The 22,101-nt window shown below is 40.6% G+C and overlaps 2 protein-coding genes across 6 annotated transcripts in view; both read right to left on the reverse strand.

Moving 5' to 3' along the window:
• The window catches only part of LOC134858790 (arginyl-tRNA--protein transferase 1), a 58,770-nt gene extending 43,384 nt beyond the window's left edge, over window positions 1-15,386 (reverse strand). For 2 of the 4 annotated variants that reach the window (XM_063874916.1, XM_063874914.1), the window contains exons 1-7: window positions 14,965-15,386; window positions 10,722-10,785; window positions 10,501-10,563; window positions 9,275-9,378; window positions 8,782-9,024; window positions 3,489-3,694; window positions 618-746 (exon numbers count right to left, since the gene is read on the reverse strand). In XM_063874916.1, the coding sequence (XP_063730986.1) occupies window positions 618-746; window positions 3,489-3,694; window positions 8,782-9,024; window positions 9,275-9,378; window positions 10,501-10,563; window positions 10,722-10,785; window positions 14,965-15,064 (909 nt within the window). In that variant the 5' untranslated portion in view covers window positions 15,065-15,386. The remainder of the gene's footprint in view (window positions 1-617; window positions 747-3,488; window positions 3,695-8,781; window positions 9,025-9,274; window positions 9,379-10,500; window positions 10,564-10,721; window positions 10,786-14,964) is intronic. The other 2 variants (XM_063874917.1, XM_063874915.1) reach the window with 2 other exon arrangements.
• Window positions 15,387-15,603: 217 nt separating this feature from the next.
• LOC134858789 (delta-1-pyrroline-5-carboxylate synthase-like) lies at window positions 15,604-22,027 on the reverse strand. Of its 2 annotated transcripts, none has more exons than XM_063874913.1 (17): window positions 21,872-22,027; window positions 21,040-21,157; window positions 20,780-20,922; window positions 20,513-20,662; window positions 20,328-20,432; window positions 20,094-20,246; window positions 19,619-19,709; window positions 19,198-19,322; window positions 18,953-19,097; window positions 18,797-18,870; window positions 18,277-18,376; window positions 17,738-17,958; window positions 17,500-17,637; window positions 17,216-17,411; window positions 16,874-16,995; window positions 16,389-16,671; window positions 15,604-16,287 (listed from the first exon to the last, which is right to left on the reverse strand). In XM_063874913.1, the coding sequence occupies exons 2-17, from the start codon at window positions 21,134-21,136 to the stop codon at window positions 16,079-16,081; spliced, it is 2,352 nt and encodes a 783-aa protein (XP_063730983.1). In that variant the 5' UTR covers window positions 21,137-21,157; window positions 21,872-22,027; the 3' UTR covers window positions 15,604-16,078. The 2 variants fall into 2 exon arrangements, with proteins under 2 accessions (XP_063730983.1, XP_063730982.1); XM_063874912.1 differs by having other exon boundaries at window positions 20,088-20,246.
• Window positions 22,028-22,101: the final 74 nt, after the last annotated feature.

Consider the following 22,101-nt stretch of genomic DNA (forward strand, 5'->3'; position numbering starts at 1 on the left):
TCGATAATCTTGAAGCAGCTCGAGAGTTCATAGTGAAACTTCTCCTTGAGCGACTTTAAGTTAGACTCAATAACAAACCGACTGGATCAAGCGAAAGGAGGAGAACAACATTTGATTCTCTGTAAGATGCGTTCATTAATGTTGTCAGACAAACAATCTGAGCCTGCAGTGGCAAAGATGTAACTATTTTAGTGGATGCACATTGATGCTGCTGCTCAGTTAATGCTCGTCTAATTTCAAATTGTTGTCCAAATGAGTCAGATAGACAACACTAACACTTTGGAAAATATGGCCCAGGTGGAAAAATACCAAACTCACCCTTTAAGGTATAACAATGTTTCACAATTCATTAACTATTTTGGTAAATAATAATTACTAACAATAATTACATTCTAAAAAACAAATGCTTTTGTAGCATTTTGTCAAATAAAATCATTATAAGCACTTAATAATAAACTTTAGACCGTTATAATATTAACATCTAATATTCATTAGAGATTAGAGCAAGATAAAATCCTTTTGATGTCTCTGAAAGTGCCCATACTTGTAGACCCTTTCCCTCCCTCCCTCCCTCTGTACCCCTAGAGCAGGTTGACCTATGCCCCCCAGCCTCTGACCTGGCTCTCGGAGGGTTTGTCAGGAGGGTCCTTGTGAATGGCCATCTGGTAGAGTTTGTACACCTGGTAGGAGGCGTCGAAAGAGGCTTTGAACTGCGGGCTAGGGGGATTGGAGCGCACTAGCCTCACCTTCAAAAAGAATACGGGCAGACAAAGGTTAACATCAAAACGGACAAAGTACAGAGAATTACATAAGTGGTGATTCAAATCCTTAACAAAGGGAAGAAGTGTGAAAAGAGTGTGAAAGGAGGGAGGGACACAAACACACCCTCTTTGCCGGGAAGATTTTTGAACCATCTTACAAATAAGATGGGAAAGTGTTGCTATCTTTCTTTAGCAAATGGCCTTGTTTTCACCAATGGCAGCTGTTGGTAGCCTTAGCTGTAGCTTGATGGGAAAACAAGAATAATACAAAGAGGGTGTGTTATGTCCATCTCCACACAAAATCGGCAGGGGTCCCCCAAAAACAACAAAGAACATAACAAGCAATCAAGTAAAAGAAAACATAATAGAGCAGAAATCACATTTTTTGTGTCCATCTTCTCTTCGTATTGTGGATTTAAGCCGATTTCCAGAGCTTCACCATGCCATTACATAATGAGAAATAGCAATAATTTGTTTTAACATTCACAGCAATGGAAAACAGATCATCTTTTTAAAGATATTTTTCTCCTTTGTTGCTCTTCATTGTTCTGTTGTCATGTGCCTACATGTGTTCTAGTAGAGCTACACTGATACATATAGTGGCAAATATTACATTATTGTAGACGTATGATTTTGAAGATGCAGCAGGGCAAAACTACATTTCAGGTCATCTTAAAACAGTGTTCCTATTTTATAGTGTCTCCACCAAAGAGCACCGATACATTGAAATTAAACCCGTAAAATGTTCCTGTCAGAAGGTATCTTGGTCACACTGTCTGTTGTGTGTTCATATTATTCAAATTAAAATAGGATATTGGCTGATATTTCGATCCGTTTTATTTTAACTCCCAGTTAATCAGCATCAGCCTCAGAAATCAAGTATTGCCCTCTAATGTCTGAAATAAAAAGTGTCTGAATGTTGCTGTTGTCACCCAAACTAAGAGAAGATTTCCTCTTCTAAATCCCCTGGCCCTTTTTAATTAACAATCTCATCGTTGTGAAGCTTTTGTTGGCCACAGATTATCTGCCGTTGGAATACCCTGGAGGGACAGGATAGGAGGGAATTGAACCTGGGATTTGTTTGAGTTGGACTAAAGTGGGTTTCTCTCATATGACAACTTGGGATCTTTATCCTTTAGTCAAACATAGGCATTGGGGCTCTAACATAAAAGAACAGTCCTGAAGTTCAACCCTTTTAAATTCATTCTACTTTGAGGGATATATTTGGATAGGGTTCAAACTCTTTAGTGAAACAACACTGCAGCAGAGAGTGGAGAGCATGGAAATTAAAATGTTAGCAATTCCCATAACAGACTAGAAATGTAACACCAACAGTCTGATCGCTTTACAAATAAAGCCACATATTACCGGTGGCTTTTTGTTTAACTTTAATTAAAATGAAAGATCATGGCTCATCAAAGCTTTAACCAATTATATGAACCTGGATACCAATATCTTGGTAAAAAATATTATTATTTTTATTTTTTTAAATATGAGGTAAGTGTGGTGACAGTGGAAAAGACTCTTGAGGAGATGAACATTTCCACACTTTCCTGAGGTGCCTGGGGGGCTCTGAATCACGATCTCACACTGATCTCTAGTGGAGACTACTGGAACCACAGCTGCTCAGCACTGAGGTACTTCTCCTGTCACTTCTCTATCACTGTGCAGTATCCTTTTGTTATGCATTTAAAAAACTTTGACAGTAATACGCTTCCCAAGGTCATAGATGCCAGGTTTTAACCATGGCAAGAGAGAAAAAGCTTGAAGTAGGCAAAGGTGAGTCTATTACAACACTGTGGACGCAACTGTAGGTACACACTGACCGTGCAAACTATTCCTTTAAACGCTGTAGTGTGCAATAGTTTTTCCCAGTACTGGTTGCGAATTTCCTGAAATCTTGAAATTCGTAGTAACAGTCAACCGTACAGAAGCCCAGGACTCAGGAAGGAATCAGATTCACTTGACTGCTTATCCTCCAAATTGTCCATTAGCCACAAATCAGATGCAGCTTTGCCACATGTAACAAACGGCAAAATAGGTCAAACAGAGACCTCTTCCAATTATTAGGCTTGTAAGACATATAATAAACCTTCCTTAGCAAAGGACGACCTAGTGTTCATGCCCACTTAGTGAAATGGAACAATAATTGTGGCAAAATAATGAATCCCATTGGAAAAAGCGGACTGCGGGTGTAGTCTCGGGGAGGGGGGCATGTAGACAAGAGACAGACACTGCCGGGTTCATCAATGCATCTGGCTCAAATTTTCGTCAGACCAAGAATGACGTTACTCTACCAACCTCAGCTCGAGGCCTTCGCCAAGGATCTCTCTGCATCGTCATGGCTTCTGCCATAAGTTCATTTCCACGTCCTCTCACAGCGGCTGAGCGGGGAGCTGTGGTTTTAATGTCATCAGCAGGGAAACGCGACCCAGTTTGTGTGGTGTGTGTCTGTCATTTGGTTGAATTAGAAATAGGAGGAGGTGGTTTTTCCACTCCGCTCTGGCCAGCTATCCTCTCCGCACACATAAACACATGGTGAAGTCACTGGAGCACGGGAAGAGGGCTCTATGAAACCCAAAATCAAGAGGACTGAATCCAAACATTTTGGAGGAAGACAGCTCAACCAAAAAACACAGTTTCTAAATGAAAAGATGGAATCATCACAAAAGGCTAATGCTTATTCCAAGTCCCATTAAAAAGCACCCTCTCTAAATTTCTGCTTACCTCGAGGCAATGAGGAGCGTTATCAGGCAGTGACTCATTGATGAAATCTTCCAGGGGTTTGGTCTGGGCCGCAGTGGGGGGGGTAGGGGAGACAATGGAGGGGACTCCATCAGCGCTTTGTCTAATCTGGTCTTTCTGAAGACGTCGCTCCTTCCTCAAGTCTTTGGCCTTCCGGCATAGCGGCCGGGCGGGATCAGCTCCGATTCCTGCATCCCAGCAGAGAAGAGGGAAAAAAAGGGGGGAGAAATATCAACACTTGTTAGGATGGGTGTTATGAAAACATTTTCATTTTCATGCAAAAGAGGTGGATGCACTTTCATGAGAATATGGAGGGAGGGGGAGGAATAACAAATCATTTAATCACTCCTTCCATGCTGCCTCAGGAATAAGATTCATGGTGGTAACTTCAGGCTGTTGCTATTGATGCGTCTCACATTTGATTTTGCGAGTGTCAGACCATGTTTCAGATGATTTTTTCCCGGCCCCTGTAGGGCTGCCATGTTTACTTTGGTGCAGCCCCTTGCCTGAGAGGCCAGTCTCAACAGAAAGGCCGATGGAAGTCATTTTCTTGTTTCCCTGCCTCACTAGTCTGTACATTACATCATTGCTTAGGAAGCTATAAAACAATATGACCTGTTAGCCCAAAGGATTAGCAGCTAGCCAGTGTGTATTTATAAAGGAACAGAAGAAGGAGAAGCCATAATGAGTCCAAGGGTGTTTCTTTCTCATGACTACACTGACCAAGATAACAGATCTTGATGAGGTGGTGTAGGCACACCAAGGACTCAGGACACACACACTGGTGAGACACACACACACAAGACTAACATGAATATTCTCTGAAGAAACTGAAGCTCTCCCTGTTTCCCTCTCTGTCCCCCTCATCCTTCTTCTGCTGCTGCTGCTGCTCCTCCTACACCACAACCTCCTCCTGGGCTCCTTCCAAGCCCCCTCCAGCTCTCCGGGCATCCCATGTCAACAGTTTACACGCCCACATCCTGTTTGGAGCAATAAGGAAACGAGAGCCATTTCCTGCTTGTCTTATTGCCAGCCATCAGCTCACTTACTAACTTTCCCCGGTGTCGATGTAACAAAGAAGCCAGGGGGGGGGAGGGCACTCGATCCTGACAAGGGGAGAGAGAAACTCTGTGACTGGCCACAGCTCACTGGCAGAGTTCAGCATCATACAGTGAATAGTCAAAGCACACCATAACAGGAAGGATATGCAGATTCTGGTTTATTTTGTAGTTTATCTCAAATTCCAGCAGGGTTTCCTCTAGTGCATTGCAAGCCTGTTGGCCTGCAAGCGTCCTTTTTTAAATAAGAAAAAAAAAACGGCCATTGGCTGTCTAATTTCTTACAAACAACAGCTTAATATTCTGGCAAAATGTGACTAACTCACAATCCAGCTTTGACTTTGCTATTTTTCAATCTACACCTAGTTTTCCATGGGTTTGTGTATAACACACTAATGGGCATAACAGCTTTTGAAAATAGTCAAGTATTGAGCGAGGGCACTGCAGGCACAAACAGGATGCAATGTAATACTCTGAGCACAGACGTACATACACAAATCTGTGTCTACCATAAGGTCATGTTTTGCCAGTGAAAATGTGATCGAGTGCTGAGGTTTGTTGTGTTGGAGTGAGGACTGTGGGCGATATGGCCAAAATCTGTTATCACTTTATCTTTTTTGTCCCTCGTCCAGTTCAGTAAATCTAAACTCTTGTTATCCATGTTGAGGTAAATCGTGTCACCTTGCGCAGCAGCCGATTAAGCGTTATCACAAAATCCTGAAAGCACAACATTTTAAATCTTTCTACTAATTTAATATTTAACAACCCTAGCTGCAGTACAGAAAGCATAACTTCTAGCTTAATATTTGTAATGTCATGGCTGAATATTTAGCTGATTTCAAACAATGTGGACGAGGTTTAACCCTCTTTTGAGACTTCAGAACTTGTAGTTGAGCAAACTTGATTAAGGACAATGACAAACACTCTTTGTACATGTCTTAAGCAAAGAGTAAATAGTGTGTTTTATTTCTCTGCAGGGTGCTTTAAGCAATGTTGCTTGTCAGGGGCAAAAATTAATAATATTAGTGGACGTACATTGACAGTGCGCAATTTTTCAAAGGATTGCATTGCAGCCTGTTTGCGCTTTTGCTCAGTACAGTTTAGTCTCCATCAGTCACAAAACACAGAGTAAAAGGTTATTTTTCAAAAGAGTCACCTTTTAAATGTTGTATCACTAACGGCTATGTTCGTGCAAACAATTAGTTTCCTTAAATCATTTGAATCTTTTTAGTTATTAGATGTAAAATGTATCTGTTCTTTGTATCATCTCAGTGTTAAAAAACTGGAGGCACTAAAGGACGCAAGTATTTCTGAGGAAGCCCTCTGATATAAACACACAACCCTGCGAGGTAAAGCATGGTAAAGGGTTTTTCTCGACAGAGTAAACACTATGAGGTCAAGAGAGACTGGTCCCACAGTCTGAAATGTGTTCACCATGCCATCTTAATTCCTAACACATAAACCCTTATCCATGCGCCCCTCCAATTACACTTTCACTGCTCCCCTCTCTCCGTCTCACACACAGGACACAGGTACTCCTTAGGACAGTGTTTACGCAGCCGTGGTAAAGATAAAGTCTGACAGATCAGTTCCTGTGGAAGGCACATGCTCCCACTCCAGCAGTTAGCACTTCATAAAAGCTGTGACACTCTGCCTCCCCGCTTCCCCAAACACACATACGACTCTGAAATCTGTCCGGACTGGTGACATACTGCTCTCCCGCATGTAAACATGTAGAGACGGTAAATTAATTTACTGTGGGAGGAGGTTGCTGTTATCTGTGAGCAGCCCCTGAAATATTAACATGGAGCTATGTGCTGTTTCTCTGGGAAACTTTACTGTCCATACTGTTTATGAGGCAGAGTTAAAACACACCACACTGCTTCCTACAACATACTGCTTCCAGCGTCTTACAAACTGACAAATGAGGGCGATAAGTACTCATGCTACCACTTGATGAACACTACTCTTTTTAGAAATGGCGCTAACCTCGACTTGCGTAAACCTGCCTTTTTGGGGGGTGTTTTGTTCATGTAAATGGTCGGAAAAGGCTAAAAGTTCCCTCCAGAGGTGTTTTTTCTCGCATGCACTCCCCCAACAATAACTTTTCTATTGGCTAGCGCTCCAACACATTGTACGGTATGGACGGTAAGGAGTGTGACATCTCTAAGTGGTTGACCCATCAAAACAGCCTGCCAGCTAACCAATCAGAGCAGACTGGGCTCTGGTTTCAGACAGAGGGTGAAAAGAGGTGCTGCAGCACAGGCAGTATGAGAAAAATAAAGAGCTTTTTGGAACAGTGTGTGTATCCATTCCAAAATGTTATAGGTTCTTCCTTGCCCCATACTTCACCTTTCCACCGAGTTTAATGAAAATTGGCCAAATGTTGTTTTCCCGTAACCCTCAACGACAGACCAGAAAAACTAACCTAAAACATGGCCTTCTTATGAGTGTATATTTATGTTTGCCAATCAACTAACATTGCGACATAGCTCCCTGACGAGAATACGAGACAGTTTACGAGACTTTACTGAAACACAGACAAAACATTGATTAAATACTTTTATAGAAATACAAATACATGTATGCAAGTTACTACATTCCCTGTAAAGCAGATCCAAGGAGAGCTTTCAAATACATTCCATATGGACTTTTGTATCAGTTTACCTCTGGCTCTGCACTACTCTATATGGGAAACAGGGAGCCATGTTCTCTCCAGCTAGAACTGGAACCCGCCCAAAGCTATACAGCGCTTCAGTCATAAAACTACAGGAAAGATATGTCCAGGTGTTTTCTGTTGGAGGTGAATAAGGGGGGAGTGGAGAACCACCAGTCCAACATAGTAAATCCTCCTTGCTTCCTCTTTGCTAGCCTCCTAAAAAAGCCAGTTATTCCTGAGAGTCTGAGGAAGGACAGTGTGGAGCTGCACCACTGGAAGTTTTCTCTCTATGTTTATGTCTGCATCAGGATCGACCCCTGCCAACACCATCCTTTCCCATTCCAATATGCGTCCCTGCCTTTTGATTAATGAGCGAGGGGTCATGTTCTCATTAGAGGGAAATAAGTGGTGGAGATCTGGAACAGTTGTAAGAAGTGCTGCTTCCTGTGTCTAATAAGAGTTTATTATCTCCTATACGCGAGTGTTATTTATTCATTAATGGGCTTTGGTTGGCTGTGAGGATATCCTGTACCGGAGTGCAAAGAGGAGAACATGACAGATAAGCCCTGACCAGACACACTACTGAAACACAGAGCAAACACCAGCCTCCTTCACCAAGTTGCTGCACAGCGGACTGTATTACAAGGTGAACAGTGACACACTCTGGAGAACAACGGTGTTCCGGAAACCCAAATGGCAATATGACATCTGAATAGATGATGATTGATGGTCATTAAAGCTACCTTTACTACTTTTAAAGTTTTCCTTACTGCAGTTCCAAAGAACAGTCGACAGCGACATCGGAAACAAATAGTGAAACACAAACAGCAACATATTTTTGGGAGGTACAGCAGAACCTGTGGTGGCACTTTCACACAATGGCTGCATGTGACCGCTGACATTTAGCATTAGCTATCCAAGTTCATTCATTCCTGTGGGACTGAAACAAACAATTATTATGATCAAATTATCTGCTGATTATTGTCTTGGTCAATTTATTATCTAAGTGAAAGAGGAGAAATGGCAAAAAAATTAACGTCAGCATTATCACTTTCTCTGGTTTTACGATTCAGAGGTTTTTCTTTCAGTTTTGTCTTTTTTTTAATTGTATTCTATAATCTACTGACAATTGTTCTCTGTGTTGGAATTCAACACACACTGGAATGGCTGCCACACATGTAAATATATATTATATTATATATTTTTTTAATTGGAGTGGTCTCTGATTTTATTAGAATACTGTTCAAAACCCAAAGATCAACATTACTACTTTCAAATTTGAGTATGAAAAACAAAATGTTCTCAAACTTGAAAAGCCAGCATTTGTCCTTGAATAGATGAGGGGTTTGTTAAAATAGTTGCCAAATTGTTTGTTATTTTCAATTGAATCAAAAAGTCTTTGCAGCTCTAGATTCATGGTTCATGTTCTTTTTATTAAGCAAATCACCTGAAAGCTAGCTTGACAAAAAAACAAAAAAAGTATGTATTTTCAGTAACATCAAGAACCACACTAACTGCTGATGAGCATAACCAGCTATTTATCAGCGAAAAATCTCACCTGGTTTAGGAGCGATGGCGGCTGTCCTCTCATCCGATTCGGACGCTCGCTCTGTTCTTGACGTCTCTGAGCCGGCAGGTGCTGCAGGTGCTGCATCCACTACCTCATGGACTTCTGTGATAGCGGGACACTCTGGTAGCTCCTTCTGAATGTCTGTGATAGCAGCACACTTCACTTCTGATTGACAGGCTTTGCTGGGCTCCCGTGGCCCACCTTCGTCACACACTGCTTCCATCGGCTCGCCTGCAAGGGAGAACATTGCTTACACCAGATCATGTGTCCGACAGAGCTACAGTGCCAACACGGTCTGTGCCCAATCCCTTACTGTACCACCGTGCACTCCCCTACTATGCAACCCAATAGTCCAACACACTGTTGGACTATTGGGCTGCTTTTTCATGCATGTACTTTATACCAAATATGGAAATTCATCAGATAACACACAATAATTAATAACTAGTAAATTCTTATAATGTTATGAATGTACTCTCACCATTATCCTGATCTTTTGGCAATTCCCCTTTGGAAATGAATTTGCTGATCTTCTTTAAGACTTTCTTGTGGGATTTGGAGGGCTGGAAATGTGTTGCATGACATCTTGAAAGAGAGCACAAAATAAAGGTTTGCTTAAAACAATTCATCTTTGTACAGAATTCAGCGGTTATTGCCCATATACAATATGATACAAATATCTAATAAGTCATGAATATGTGAAATTAGCATGTGTAGGGATGCAGGATACATATTGGATCAATGTATTAAATGTTTATTCTGATCATAATCATTTATAAAAATAAATGAATATTTTAAGAGTCACAACCGTTTGTTTTTACTGTTTAACAATAGTGATGACTGTTAGAATTGGCAAGGCAAGGCAAGTTTATTTATATAGCACCTTTCAACATAAGGCAATTCAAAGTGCTTTACAAACATGAAAGACTTTAAGAGCATAAGAAATAATGCAGCCCATAAACATATTATAAAAGGGCATTTAAAAACAGTCATTTAAAAGCAAAGGAACAGGTATAAAATACATGAATAAAAGTTACAGTGCAGAATAAAAGTCACAGTGCAATGTTAGATAAGAACAGTTCAATTAAAAGCAGCGGCAAAAATAAATGTTTTCAGCCTGGATTTAAAAGTAGTAAGAGTAGCAGCGCCCCTGCAGGGTTCTGGGAGTTTGTTCCAGATATTTGGAGCCTAATAACTGAACGCTGCTTCTCCTTGTTTAGTTCTAAGTCTGGGGACAGAAAGTTGACCGGTTCCAGAAGGCCTGAGAGTTCTGGATGGTTCATAATGTAGCAGGAGATCACAAATATATTTAGGGCCTAAACCATTCAATGCTTTATAAACCAGCAGCAGAACTTTGAAATCAACTCTCTGACAGACAGGAAGCCAGTGTAAAGACTTCAGAACTGGAGTGATGTGATGGTAAATTGGTTAGGACTGAAATAAAGATTTTTAAAGCCATTTTTGCACACTCATTTTGGCCTGTGTTAGCGCTTAAACTGCAAGTTATGACCACTTTGTTAATTCAAGAATGTTAAATTAGAAGTTATCTTTTCAGAATTGGCCAGGAGATGCAAGTAAAAATGAGTCATCAGTATTGGTGAGAAATATTCCATATTATGTATCCCTAACCATGGCTCTCTCTTATGTGTTCCATGTATTTCTTGTCAGTTCTAAAGCTAACTGAGTTTTGGGGATGGTTAAAGTTACCTGATGGTGTACTGCGGACAGCATGTCTTGTTCATTTTGGGCTTATAGACATATTTCCCACTTCTGAAAAGAAAAGAACGGGAAACCGTTATAGAAACAGACAGAACCAGGCATTTGAACTAATCCCCCCAAAAATATTCCTTCAGCAATATTAATCAGAAAATTGAAAAGGTCCATAACATAATGAGCAGGATTGTGTGACGGTAAGAACAGCTTCTCACCTTCTCCACCCTCGGTCTATCAGGTCTTGGTAGTCTTGTACAGTCATGGTGTGGGACCACATCCCTGGAGAAAACAAAAGGAGCAGAACTTTTAAACATTTCATCAATTTCATGATTTCACACTACAGTTTTGAAATCAATCAAATCGTGGCTGTGTCTTTAGTCGAAAGTCCAGTGGCGATCTGTTCATTTGTCACACCGATCATACAATAAAGTTATTGCAAATAATATGATACAGTACTGCAGAAGTACTTCTGGGTCTCTGTGTCATTCAAGCTTGTGTGTGTGTGTGTGTGTGTGTGTGTGGGTTGGTGGGTGGGTGTGTGAGACAAGCGCTTTTTGTTGTTGAGTGAGCGAGCGAGCGCAACAACAAAAAGCGCGTAAAACAAAAATACAGTTTTAAAGGAGAGTGTCTGGTCCCATTACTGGAGTTAATTTTGCCCCTCAAAGTGCACCAGATTGATGCATTTAATTTCAACATTTAAAATTAAATCTGCCTGGGGAGCATGCCCCCCCTCCTCGTGCCTGGCTACCACCACAAGTAAATTTCAGATCTGTGGGAAACACTGAAGAGCATGCAGTTTCACACATGAATTGGAGTTACTCATACTACTTGCAGATAATAATTTAGCTCGGTTCAATGAAAGAAAGCTCAATTACTGCATTAAAGAGTAATAGATATTATATTTTTAAACCTGAATGAGGAAGCATGTATACAAGTAAGGACTGGTTTATCCAGAAGCAGCTCACATACTGGTGGGAGGTCCACATTTTTGCTTCAGCTAAAATCACAGTGTCCCCTAAAGTACATTCCCACAGTCCCTAATGGTAACATACAATATTATCTGTGTCCACAGCGGCTTGGATCCTGCTTCCCAGAACTGAGCTGTGGGCTCCCCGTTTGAACTCCTGACCTTCTCCTCTGCAACTATATACAGTGTGACGCACACACAGAAACTAAGCTTTACAGACAAGAGAGATATCAGTTCACATCTATCAAGGTCGAGGGAATTCATTGTAAAACACTTTACAAAAACACACAACCGAGTTTCAACATGGTTTAGCCAGTCCACAGAGACGAAGAAACAAAACAGTGATCCAACAGAGAGACACTACAACAAGGAAGCAATGACAGAAGAAGACTACAGGTTTTCTTTAGGGAAAGTTCAGATTTTTTACATAGATTAAAAATCAAATGTATGAACATCTTAATAAATAACATATCTGATAATCAGAGTAGGTCAGAATTGTTCTTCCATACAGTGTTAAAATGACTTTAACAGAATTGCTATGTTTAATATTGCATTGTATTTTGCTGTGGTAACAACAACAAAAAATCCCAATTTGGGATTAATAAAGTATTTCTCATTCTGATTCTGAATGTGTCTAGTGGAAGTTTTTCACTATCATGATAAATGGAAAGATTAGGAGAATCCCACCGGATCGAAAGCATCATAACAGATATTTTTACACACTGACTGGAAGAGATAAAATATTATCACATTTTGAAGGTTTAAACCACTTGAAAATGGAATCGGTTACATTTGAAAACTGAAGACAGTGGGATTTTGGTGGTAAGAGCGAAATCTGAAAAAATGTGCAGAATATATCCATCATTTAGGATTATTGGGGAGTTGTTTCTAAATACCACACATTTAATGTCTCACCATACACTCTGCCCTATAACCCCTATTCTATTCTATTCTATTCAATTCAATTCAAAAGGAGCATGGCATGAAAGTTAAAGGAAACAATGTGGCCAAAGCATCAAAATAATTACACAATTTTTTATATTATCCATGTCCCCAAATTATCCTGATCTCAGCTAATACGGAGATGTAAAATGATCATATGAATCTGAGAATTAAACACTTGTTTTAGTATTCTCTTCAGCGTTTAAAAAAAAAAGAAAAGAAAAAGAATGCTTTTAATGGAGCATAAATAATGTATGATATATGGGAAACATTGCTCATCAGTAAAGCCGGATTACTTTTTAGGCAAGAAATCCGAAGCTGGAAAAGATATTTCCAAGGAATAACATGAAATGTCAGTTTTTCTGGAAGTGCAACAGCTGCCGTCATCATGGCACTGGGAGTGTCTCTCTATTGTTCATATCTGATCCATTTTTGAGGTATTACAGACAAAGTCACACAGAGGAGGGCAGATGTTGTGGCAGAGTTTGCTTGGCATGTAACAACACTGTTGATAAGATCAGCAAGCCGATCAAATAGAGGAAAACTTCTCGCTGATCACCTGCTGGGAAAGGTTTAAAGTACAAAAAAAAAACTGATCTGATAATCCCTGTTGACCTATACTGTTTCATAAATCTTCCACTGAAAATCAACACTACAGGAATATTATAACATGAACAATTATATTAAGAGAACAACTACAAGTGATTTTCTCTTTTCTTCAGCCTGAAAATAATCAACTTGACAGGCTTGACATCTTGCGTACATTCTTATGGGTGCATGTCTGGTGTACGGATTTAACCTGTATCAGCACATGGAGGAACAGACAACCTTTTAACACGGTTACTTAACAGAATCCCACTGGGAGTGCAGTCTACCTTCCTCTCCAGAATATGCCTTGCCCACACAATGCAACGTATCCAGATTACCACTCTTATATTAGATTAGACAACAGCTCTCGTCTGCTGGCGCTGAGCCCAATCTTTCATTGACAGCATTAGGAACTGCCTTAACCCTAGTCAACCTTTCACCCTCTCTAGACACTAAATTAAAGCATGCTGTCCCTTCCATCTTACTGAGAATTTCTACTAATTCAAGTTAAATTGACCTCTGTTTCTCTTTAAATGGAAGCCTCTCGCAGTATGCACATTTTTAGTTCTGGTAGCTCGAGTTTATAAACCTTTACGACACACGACTGTGTTCCGTGTCACCCTTCCTGTTAACAGATTCCTGGAAGGAATGTTTCTGGCACTAAAGGATACTTGAGCGCAAATGAAACTCTACCCTGAGTTAACCCTTTATACAAAGCTTCCCCTGCTTCTCATTAAGTAATCCAGTTATCCAGCAGGCAGTGGGTCAAGAATGGCTCCCTCCTGGTTCATGACTTGAAAATATAGTTAAGCCTTCTCAGTTTATAGTGTCTCTCTTTATATTTAACTTTGTGGTTGTGCCAATATTACTTTTTTTTAATGACAAACAGATGCTTTGACGACCAGTTGTGTTGTTTTATTTTTTATTAAGTAAGTGGCATGCCCTGTAGAAAGTGTTGGTACAACAAATATTAGGACATTTATATTTGGAATCAGACATTATTAAATGCTCTATCCACCCAGACCCCCAATTTGATTTTCCACTGCAGCTGGATAGAGTTGTTTCTTATCTCATTTCTCCAGCATGTACTTTAACTACAAGAGTCATTACTTGTAGTAGGAATAGGCTTTGATCCCAGATGAAACTGACACAGTTAGAGTAAAAAAAAGCGGCTTCTTGAGATTCCAAGGAGTACATGGTAAACACTCTGACTTCTGTTTCAACATGTTGTGAAATCTCTCTCATGTTAGCTTTCATCTGAATGCTATTGCAGCACTTCACACGTCGTTAAACGTCAAATAAAATCCTTGAGCCCTTACTGAGGGTCACAGCAGAGCACTCCACTCCAAAACATATAAATACATGATTGATTTTCCACCAGTCTTTTTAGCAAACATTTAGAGAACCCTACACTCAGTGTCACTGCATTAACAGACTAAATGAAATCGAGACAGCTGCACTTTCGCTTGTGCCATCCTTACTTCGCTCTCCTGTTATGCTTACAGTTGTCAGCTAGCACGATGATAGTGGAAATGTACCCATGTCTGCTGAAGCTGCTTAGGTAACAGCGTTAGTCTTGAGTAAACATTATAGCCAAATTGAAAAGTAGTTCAACAATGCAATCACAAGATTAATTAAATATTTTTTTATGCAGGCTTATGTTGTGTCCTAAGAATAGCGTTGAGCTATTGGATGCTAATTGCTAAAAACCCAGATAGCGTATGTGAGGCAAACAACCTGACACTAACCAATTACGTTCGTTTAGCAGTAGCTCATGTGCACTCTGTTAAAAGTTAAGTGGAGGTAAGCACACATAAAATAACTTACTCAAAATAAGTGACATTTAAGATGTAAAGAGCCAACATTAGCTAGCACATAAAACCAGCAAGTAGACGGGGCTAGGTCGTTAGCATGAGTCAGTTCAGGGAAGCGACTGTTTGCTTCTTGATTAAGACACTCACCATGAGAAAAGTTTCCTTCGTCATTCTTACAGTAACCACACCGGTAACCCGAATCGCCGCCGAAATATTCAACTATAGTATAAGACTTGTTTCCTGCCATCTTTAGCTTCGAGTCAAATGACAGCTGGGTATACCGGGTGTTCAGTCGGGGCAAGTACGGCTGTCCAACCACGCCCACACCCTTTACGTCACCAGTGCTGCGTTCACAGAAATGGGAGCTTTGTAAGTTTCGCTCTCACTATCAAATAAACGGCATAACATGCGCAAAAAATAATCTTAAAAAAACAAATAAATAATCAAATGTCCAGCCCTCTTATATCTGAAAACCGTTCGAGAAGCTTTTTAAATTAAAATGAGGTAAAATAAACTAAATTAACTGCAGATTTGTTCACATAGAGAATGACTTCAATTTTTGTGCAGTATTTAATTAAGTCATTTTAAGTCCCACTGTCAAATAAGAAGTGCAAGGGTAGCAACATGTTTAAGAGAACAACATGTCTCAAATGATTTTTCTGTAAAGCATTTGAATGTTAGAATTATTACATACTCAAAAGTCTCAATTAAAATGGGTCATAAGTAAATTATTAAATGCATTTATAAAGGGACATTATGACTCAAAGACCAACAATTACGAATAGATAACTGCACAGATTTTTTATTAAATCATCTGTGCAAAGGCAAAGGACAGCAAAAAAAATCATAACCAAGTTCAGCACAAACAACACATCCAGTAAATTACAAAAAAGGCTATGGGAAAGTTTGTACATAGCAAATGTACAAATCACAACCGGGCCAATGGTTTATTTTTAATGCCACCATAAAAAGGACCATAAAGACGAAAGAGTGTCGTCTTTACCAGATTTGACCTGTCACACAAAATGGAATACGTTCATTTTTATCTATTTACCAGGATACATTTCCCTCTCACCAGTCATGATATCAGGGAGTTGATCTAATAAATTGATTCACAAGTTTAGGCACAGGTTGTCCAGTGTCCTCTGTTCTGCACACAAGTTTTCTGCAGCAGCATATTGGATGATGATGGAGCAACAGCTTAAAAGTGGATGTCTAATAGCAAACATAAACCTTTAAATAAACTCTGCGTAGAAATCAGTTACTCCTGTTGATGGCTCTTTGGTCGGGGGATAAAGTTCCCCTGGGGGACAGGCATGTTCTCATGAAGGTATTTCATACTGCCTTGCTCAGAAAAGTCAGCCACAGTTTGTCCTTCCCCTCGAAGGACCCATTTGGTGGTCAAAAGCCCTTCCAAACCTACTGGACCTCTGGCATGTATCCGGGCTGTACTTATACCAACCTCAGCTCCTGCAAAAGAAGAAAAGTAGATTTAACTCTCCTGACCTATATTCAAGACAGTTGTGAGTTAGAGCCAAGGATGTATACTGTCATGCTGGCACTGTACATACCTAGGCCAAAGCGGTAGCCATCCGCAAAGCGAGAGCTGGTGTTCCAGAACACACAGGCGCTGTCCACCTGCTGCAGAAACTGTTCAGCCGTCTCTTCATTTTCTGTAACAATGACATCCGTGTGGGAGCTGCCGTATTTGTGGATGTGATCCACAGCATCTGGCATGCTGTCTACCACCTCAATGCAGCACTCCAGGTCCCCATACTCTGTCCTCAGAGACTTCACCTCGGATGGGCTGAAAGTTAAATAGGATGCAAACCGGGGACCGGCATGGATCTTCACCTGTGAGAAAGCAATGATTTTTCAACAGAATAAGGAAATAAATCCGTCAAAAATACAAAATAACTCTTCACTGTACTGAAACAAATGCCTAGCAATCCTGAAATTTTATGCAGAATCATTGAAATGTAAAACACATATCCATAAATGGTGATGCTACGTGTAATACTTAGTAAGTTGGAATGTCTGTGTGGTTGTTTCTTACATGTTGTGTTCTCAGCATGTCAATCATCTGGTCAAACATAGGACTGCGCAGTAAGTCCCTGTGAATAAGGAGAGTCTCCATGGCATTGCAGGCTGCAGGGTAGTCACATTTAGAGTCTCTGACTGGAATGAGAAATAAGTTAGTACTCTTATATTCATTAAGCAGTTTTGTGTTACCCCAACAAGTAAAAAACCCATTGGAAACATGTAAAAAATATCATTACAACTGCTTAAATTGGAAAAATATATTTTGTATCCCATTTCTACAGCTTTAAAACCCTCCATGGCAGATATTGAAACAACATTTCTTTTATAATCATTGAGGCACACAGGAACCACGTACCAATCTCTATAGCTTTGTCGATGCTGGCATCATTGTCGATGTACACATGACAGACTCCCTCGCTGTGGCCCAGTACAGGAATACCCTTAGCCGCTCTTTGGATGCTCCGGACGAGCTCAGATGAGCCCCTTGGAATGATCAGATCGATCAACTTGTCCAGTCTGCACAGATCCTCCACCTCTTCACGTGTGCTCACCTATAAGTCAAGGTGAATGTCACAAAATATCTGAGATAATGTTATTATTTAAAAACTCACTATGTGTAGTAATAACTAAATAATTTACCAGCTGAATGGCGTCTGCCACTCCATGAATGGAAAGGGCTTCCTGAGTGAGTTGGTGTAGAATTTTATTGGTGTGAGAAGCTTCTTTACCCCCCTTCAGCAGCAAAGCATTACCACTGGCAATAGCCAGAGCTGACACCTGGAACACAAACATAAAGATGTGAGTTTTACAATCAATGGCAAAGATGTTCAATGTTTCCAATAGTGTAGGTCTACATGCTGAGTGTTGGGGTACTGACCTGTGGGAGACAATCTGGACGCGACTCGAATATGACAAGCAGGACACCGATAGGGACAGTGATCTGTTCCAGCTCCAGGTTGTTGGCCACCCTGGTCCTCCTCAGCACCCGACCCACGCTGTCCTGTGAGGACACCGCAAGCTGACGGAGGCCGATGGCAAGGCTGTTCAGCTTAGAGGTAGACAGACTCAGGCGGTCGATCATTGGCTGGGAGAGACGACCTGGGAGGATTTTTTTAACACAAGAATCAATACTCAGATAATGCAAAAGTCTACAGATCCATGTAAAGAAAATAAAGTATGCTTTTGGCAAGCCAAGGAATCAAAAGTGGGAGTACACAAACTACACTCATACATTTAGGGAGTCCATATAACACAATCAATACAATCAATGACTTTTGTCAAAATTATACAAATATAAGTATCATGCATTTTTAATCCCTTTACAGACGACAAGGCTAATGGTGGTATGGAGTCTGCAATTCAGGGGGGAGGATTGTGTGCAGCTGTAGCTGGTCAGTTTGATCATGCCCTCTGTACCTGATGTTGTTGCTAACTCCATGTCCCTCCTGTTGGCACTGAGAATCTCATCTTTCTTTTCCGTAAGCATATCAGCAAGACAGCAGATGATTTCCCCTCTCTGGAAAAACAAATCTCTGGATTAACAAATACCCCAATCAAGAGTAATTAAACACTTTGCATCCTGTGTTGAAAATGATTCAGTTTTTCCCCAGTTTTAATGTTAATAGTTTTTTTCATTTGTGCTAACCAAGAGATTGTTTCCCCATTTTGTATTCATGTCCTTTCAAGTAATTTAGGAATAACATTTACAATAAGCATTTAATTCAGGAAATGTAACCTTAAAATAACATCACAAATATTTGGATTCATACTTAATATGTCATGTTAAAGATATAGCAAGAAACCCCTGTTAGTGAAAGTTAGAGGATACATATATATTTATGATGCAATTGAAGCTTAAAATAATTGAGTGGACTGTTTTCAATATGAAATCATTTAATCCAGAGACCATACTGTACAGAGCGAGCAGGGAACTCACCTGCTCAGGGTCCAGTGAGGCCAGAGTCCTGCCTGCATGCCGGGCCATCTCCGTCTGCTGCTCCACAGTTGGTCCTGTTGGTGTCAATAAAACACACATCAAATATAAAAACAACAAGGAGGCAAAATATTCTTCCCAGATGGTGTAACCCTGTACCTGCAGGTTTCACTTCAGAGAAGAAGGTGCCAACTTTCTTCCCGTCCACGATGTCTGTGATGACATGGCCCGTGACTTTAGGATGTGTGCCATTGGCAATGACAACAGATGTCCCACCCTGAAGAGCCCAGAGGGCTGCTTTCACCTGTTCAGAGCTCATGATTCAGTATGATGCAAGTTTTTAATAATTGAACCAACTTAGTCCTGTCAACACTTCGAGATACAATATCGATCGTCATGCTGACCTTGGCCTCCATGCCACCAATGCCGACTCTGGACTTAGTGCCGTACGTGATGGACTGCTGGTCTCCAGGATAGAATATATCAATGAGCTTGGCATCATCTGTTCCTGGGGGTCTGTCGTATAAGCCTGTGGAACAGATTTGTTCTTGTTTAATTTCAAAAAATTTGATTATAAATGTCCTATTGAGTACATTATCTCATTAGCATCTTGTTTCGCCCCCCTCTACCTGGCAAATGCTCTTTTAGTTAGTAGCACAGGCTCTCTGTTATCAAGTCCCAAGAGCAGGCTAAGAAAATATTTATATTTATATTTTTTTAGCCTATTGATATTTTCTTTACTCTAGAAAGGTCACTCAAGTCATAGTCACATAAGACAGAAACAAAGTCCAGTAAAATGAATCACAAAAGTGGTGATTTTTGTACCTTCAACATCAGAAAGGGCAATGAGTAGGTCGGCTTTCATTTCAACAGCCAGTCGTGCAGCCAAGCTGTCATTATCTTTGATGCTTATTACCTGAAATACAAACAGAAATGTTGTCAAACCGCAAACTGAAAAATACTATACTTTAGAGCAAGAGCTTATCAGTTGCTACCATGCAACAAAAGCATCCCAGTCCCAATCAGTTGCAAAGCAAATACCACATGTTCACCTCTTTCTAAAACAAACAAGCAGGTCTTTGCACAATACAATAGCAGGAAAAAAAAGACCACCGCACTTTGAACGAGTGCCCAACATTTAAAGCAGCCTTTAAAATGAAAACCATGTGTCCAAAAATGTATGCGTTAGTGCGGGTGGAAATGTAGTTGGAAAAAAATTGATTAAAGCAATCCACCATCACACTCTGGACCACATTCATCATTCCCAGCATGCCCAACACACAGTAGTACCCACATTTACCCCCTGCAGGTCACTGTTGGGAACAGGGGGCGGAACGACAGCATCGTTGGTGTTGATGATAGGAACTATGTTCATTCGCAGCAGTTCGTGGAGTGTGCTGTTCAGGTTCCGACGCTTCTGCTCATCATGGAAATCCAGATTGGTAACCAGAATCTACAGAAATGGACAGAGATACAAAGAAATTAGTGGCATTTCAAAGTCAGTCAGTGTTCGTGAGAAAAGAGGAGTACATACTTGTGCGGTGCAGGTGCTGTACTGGGTGAACATAGCTTCATACAATGCCATCAGACCGCTCTGTCCAGCAGCTGCGCATGCCCTTGCTTCAAAAACGGGAACCGTCTGAAAAACAGAGATTCCACTTACACTTAACAACACACTGATTATACAATTTAACTGTTTATAGCAGGATTATTATTCACCATTTCTTTGAGTTGGTTCTGTCCAGAATGCAAGGCTTGTCTGACGCTCTGAGACAGCAGGATCTCATGTCTCAGTCTCTGCTTCCCAAACGCCACAGCACCACTGGTGACAATCATCATCTCCCTGCCTTGATTCTGAAGCACGGCCACCTGACGGGACACACAAAAACGATCACATTGTTCTACCACGGCTCATGTCAATCTTTGATTTTTGAAGTCTTGGTAGAGTCCCACATAATTCTATCAACAATAAAAAAGTGTCGTTACCTGCTCCACTATTGAGGCCAGGCGTCCCAGGGCCAAACCACACTCGTCCCGTGTCACCACAGCACTCCCTAGCTTCACTACAATACGTTTGGCCTGCTTCAACTCGCTGCGATGGACAAAAGACTGCCCATGGGGACGTGGGACTGTATAAGATAACAAAGTCATGTTTTATTACACATCTTCACGCACCAAAGAGCATATTATCGCATGCAGATCAAATGAGGATAGAGTGCCGGTCAAGAAGTTGGCTGGTTACTTACATTTACTCTGGGAATATGCTCTGATGGAGGCTGGGTAGACATTTGACCTCCGGATTGTGGATGGCAGGCGAAAGCCCAAAGCCAGTCTGGCAAACATGGCACTTCAACTTGAGGGTAGCTGTAAACACAAAACAGTGTCAGGTTACTGTAACCCTGCAATAACCCTATCTGAGATCAGCTTTTCTGATATGATAGACAGGCTGAATGGTTGGCTATCCTCACCATACTAAACATAAAATACATTAAGATATACTAACATAATTCATTCAGTAGCTCAGTGCAGTTATGGCAATACAAATCTTAAGTCCCAGGCTGCTTCAACAATGCAACATAAATATATATATGAAGACATAAAACAATAAAAACAATGGAAAAAACTATACAAATAGTGCCAGAAATAACAGAATAGAAATTAAATAATGCAGGAGAAGTTACACACTGTAGAGTCAAGTAATATTTAACTATTTCATTATTTTAGTCATACAAAACATTACATCGTTGGTTTTAGCATTGTGTTAAAGTTGACACACTGACCCAGTGTTGATGGTGTTATTTTAATTTGTTAGCATAGCAGCATTAGCTAAAAGCTAAATAATAAAAGGGAATATGTGCCGTTCACACATTGAAACTCTAACGTGTAAAGCAGATGAAGTTTACAGGTTAGTAAATAGGGCTAACATTGTAGCTAAGTGTCTAGTGTTCCTGCTGTCAAAATGTACCAGTGGCTAGCTAATGTTAGCTAACAATAGCTATTTTGAGTTACCTCACTGCCTAGCTCAGCTGCTATGTTCGACTAAATGGACCGATTACATGAAATAAAAATACTCCTTACCTGTGAATAAGAAAGTCTAGAACTCAACTGCATCTACACTTATGAGTGCACTGCAGGAGACACGTATTCAGCCGGTGCCTAGCTGCCACATCCACAGCCCACGTTGTTTAGGATCGGTTGGGACCTGTCGTAGCTGTGGTATGCTCGAACGTCTTTTACGTTGAATGTCTGTCTACGTTCAAGTAGTAAGAAGGAATTACGATAAACAGTCTTGACGTACGTAGAAATAG

This window comes from Eleginops maclovinus, chromosome 22 (assembly GCF_036324505.1).
Source record: "Eleginops maclovinus isolate JMC-PN-2008 ecotype Puerto Natales chromosome 22, JC_Emac_rtc_rv5, whole genome shotgun sequence".
Classification (NCBI taxonomy): Eukaryota; Metazoa; Chordata; class Actinopteri; order Perciformes; family Eleginopidae; genus Eleginops; species Eleginops maclovinus.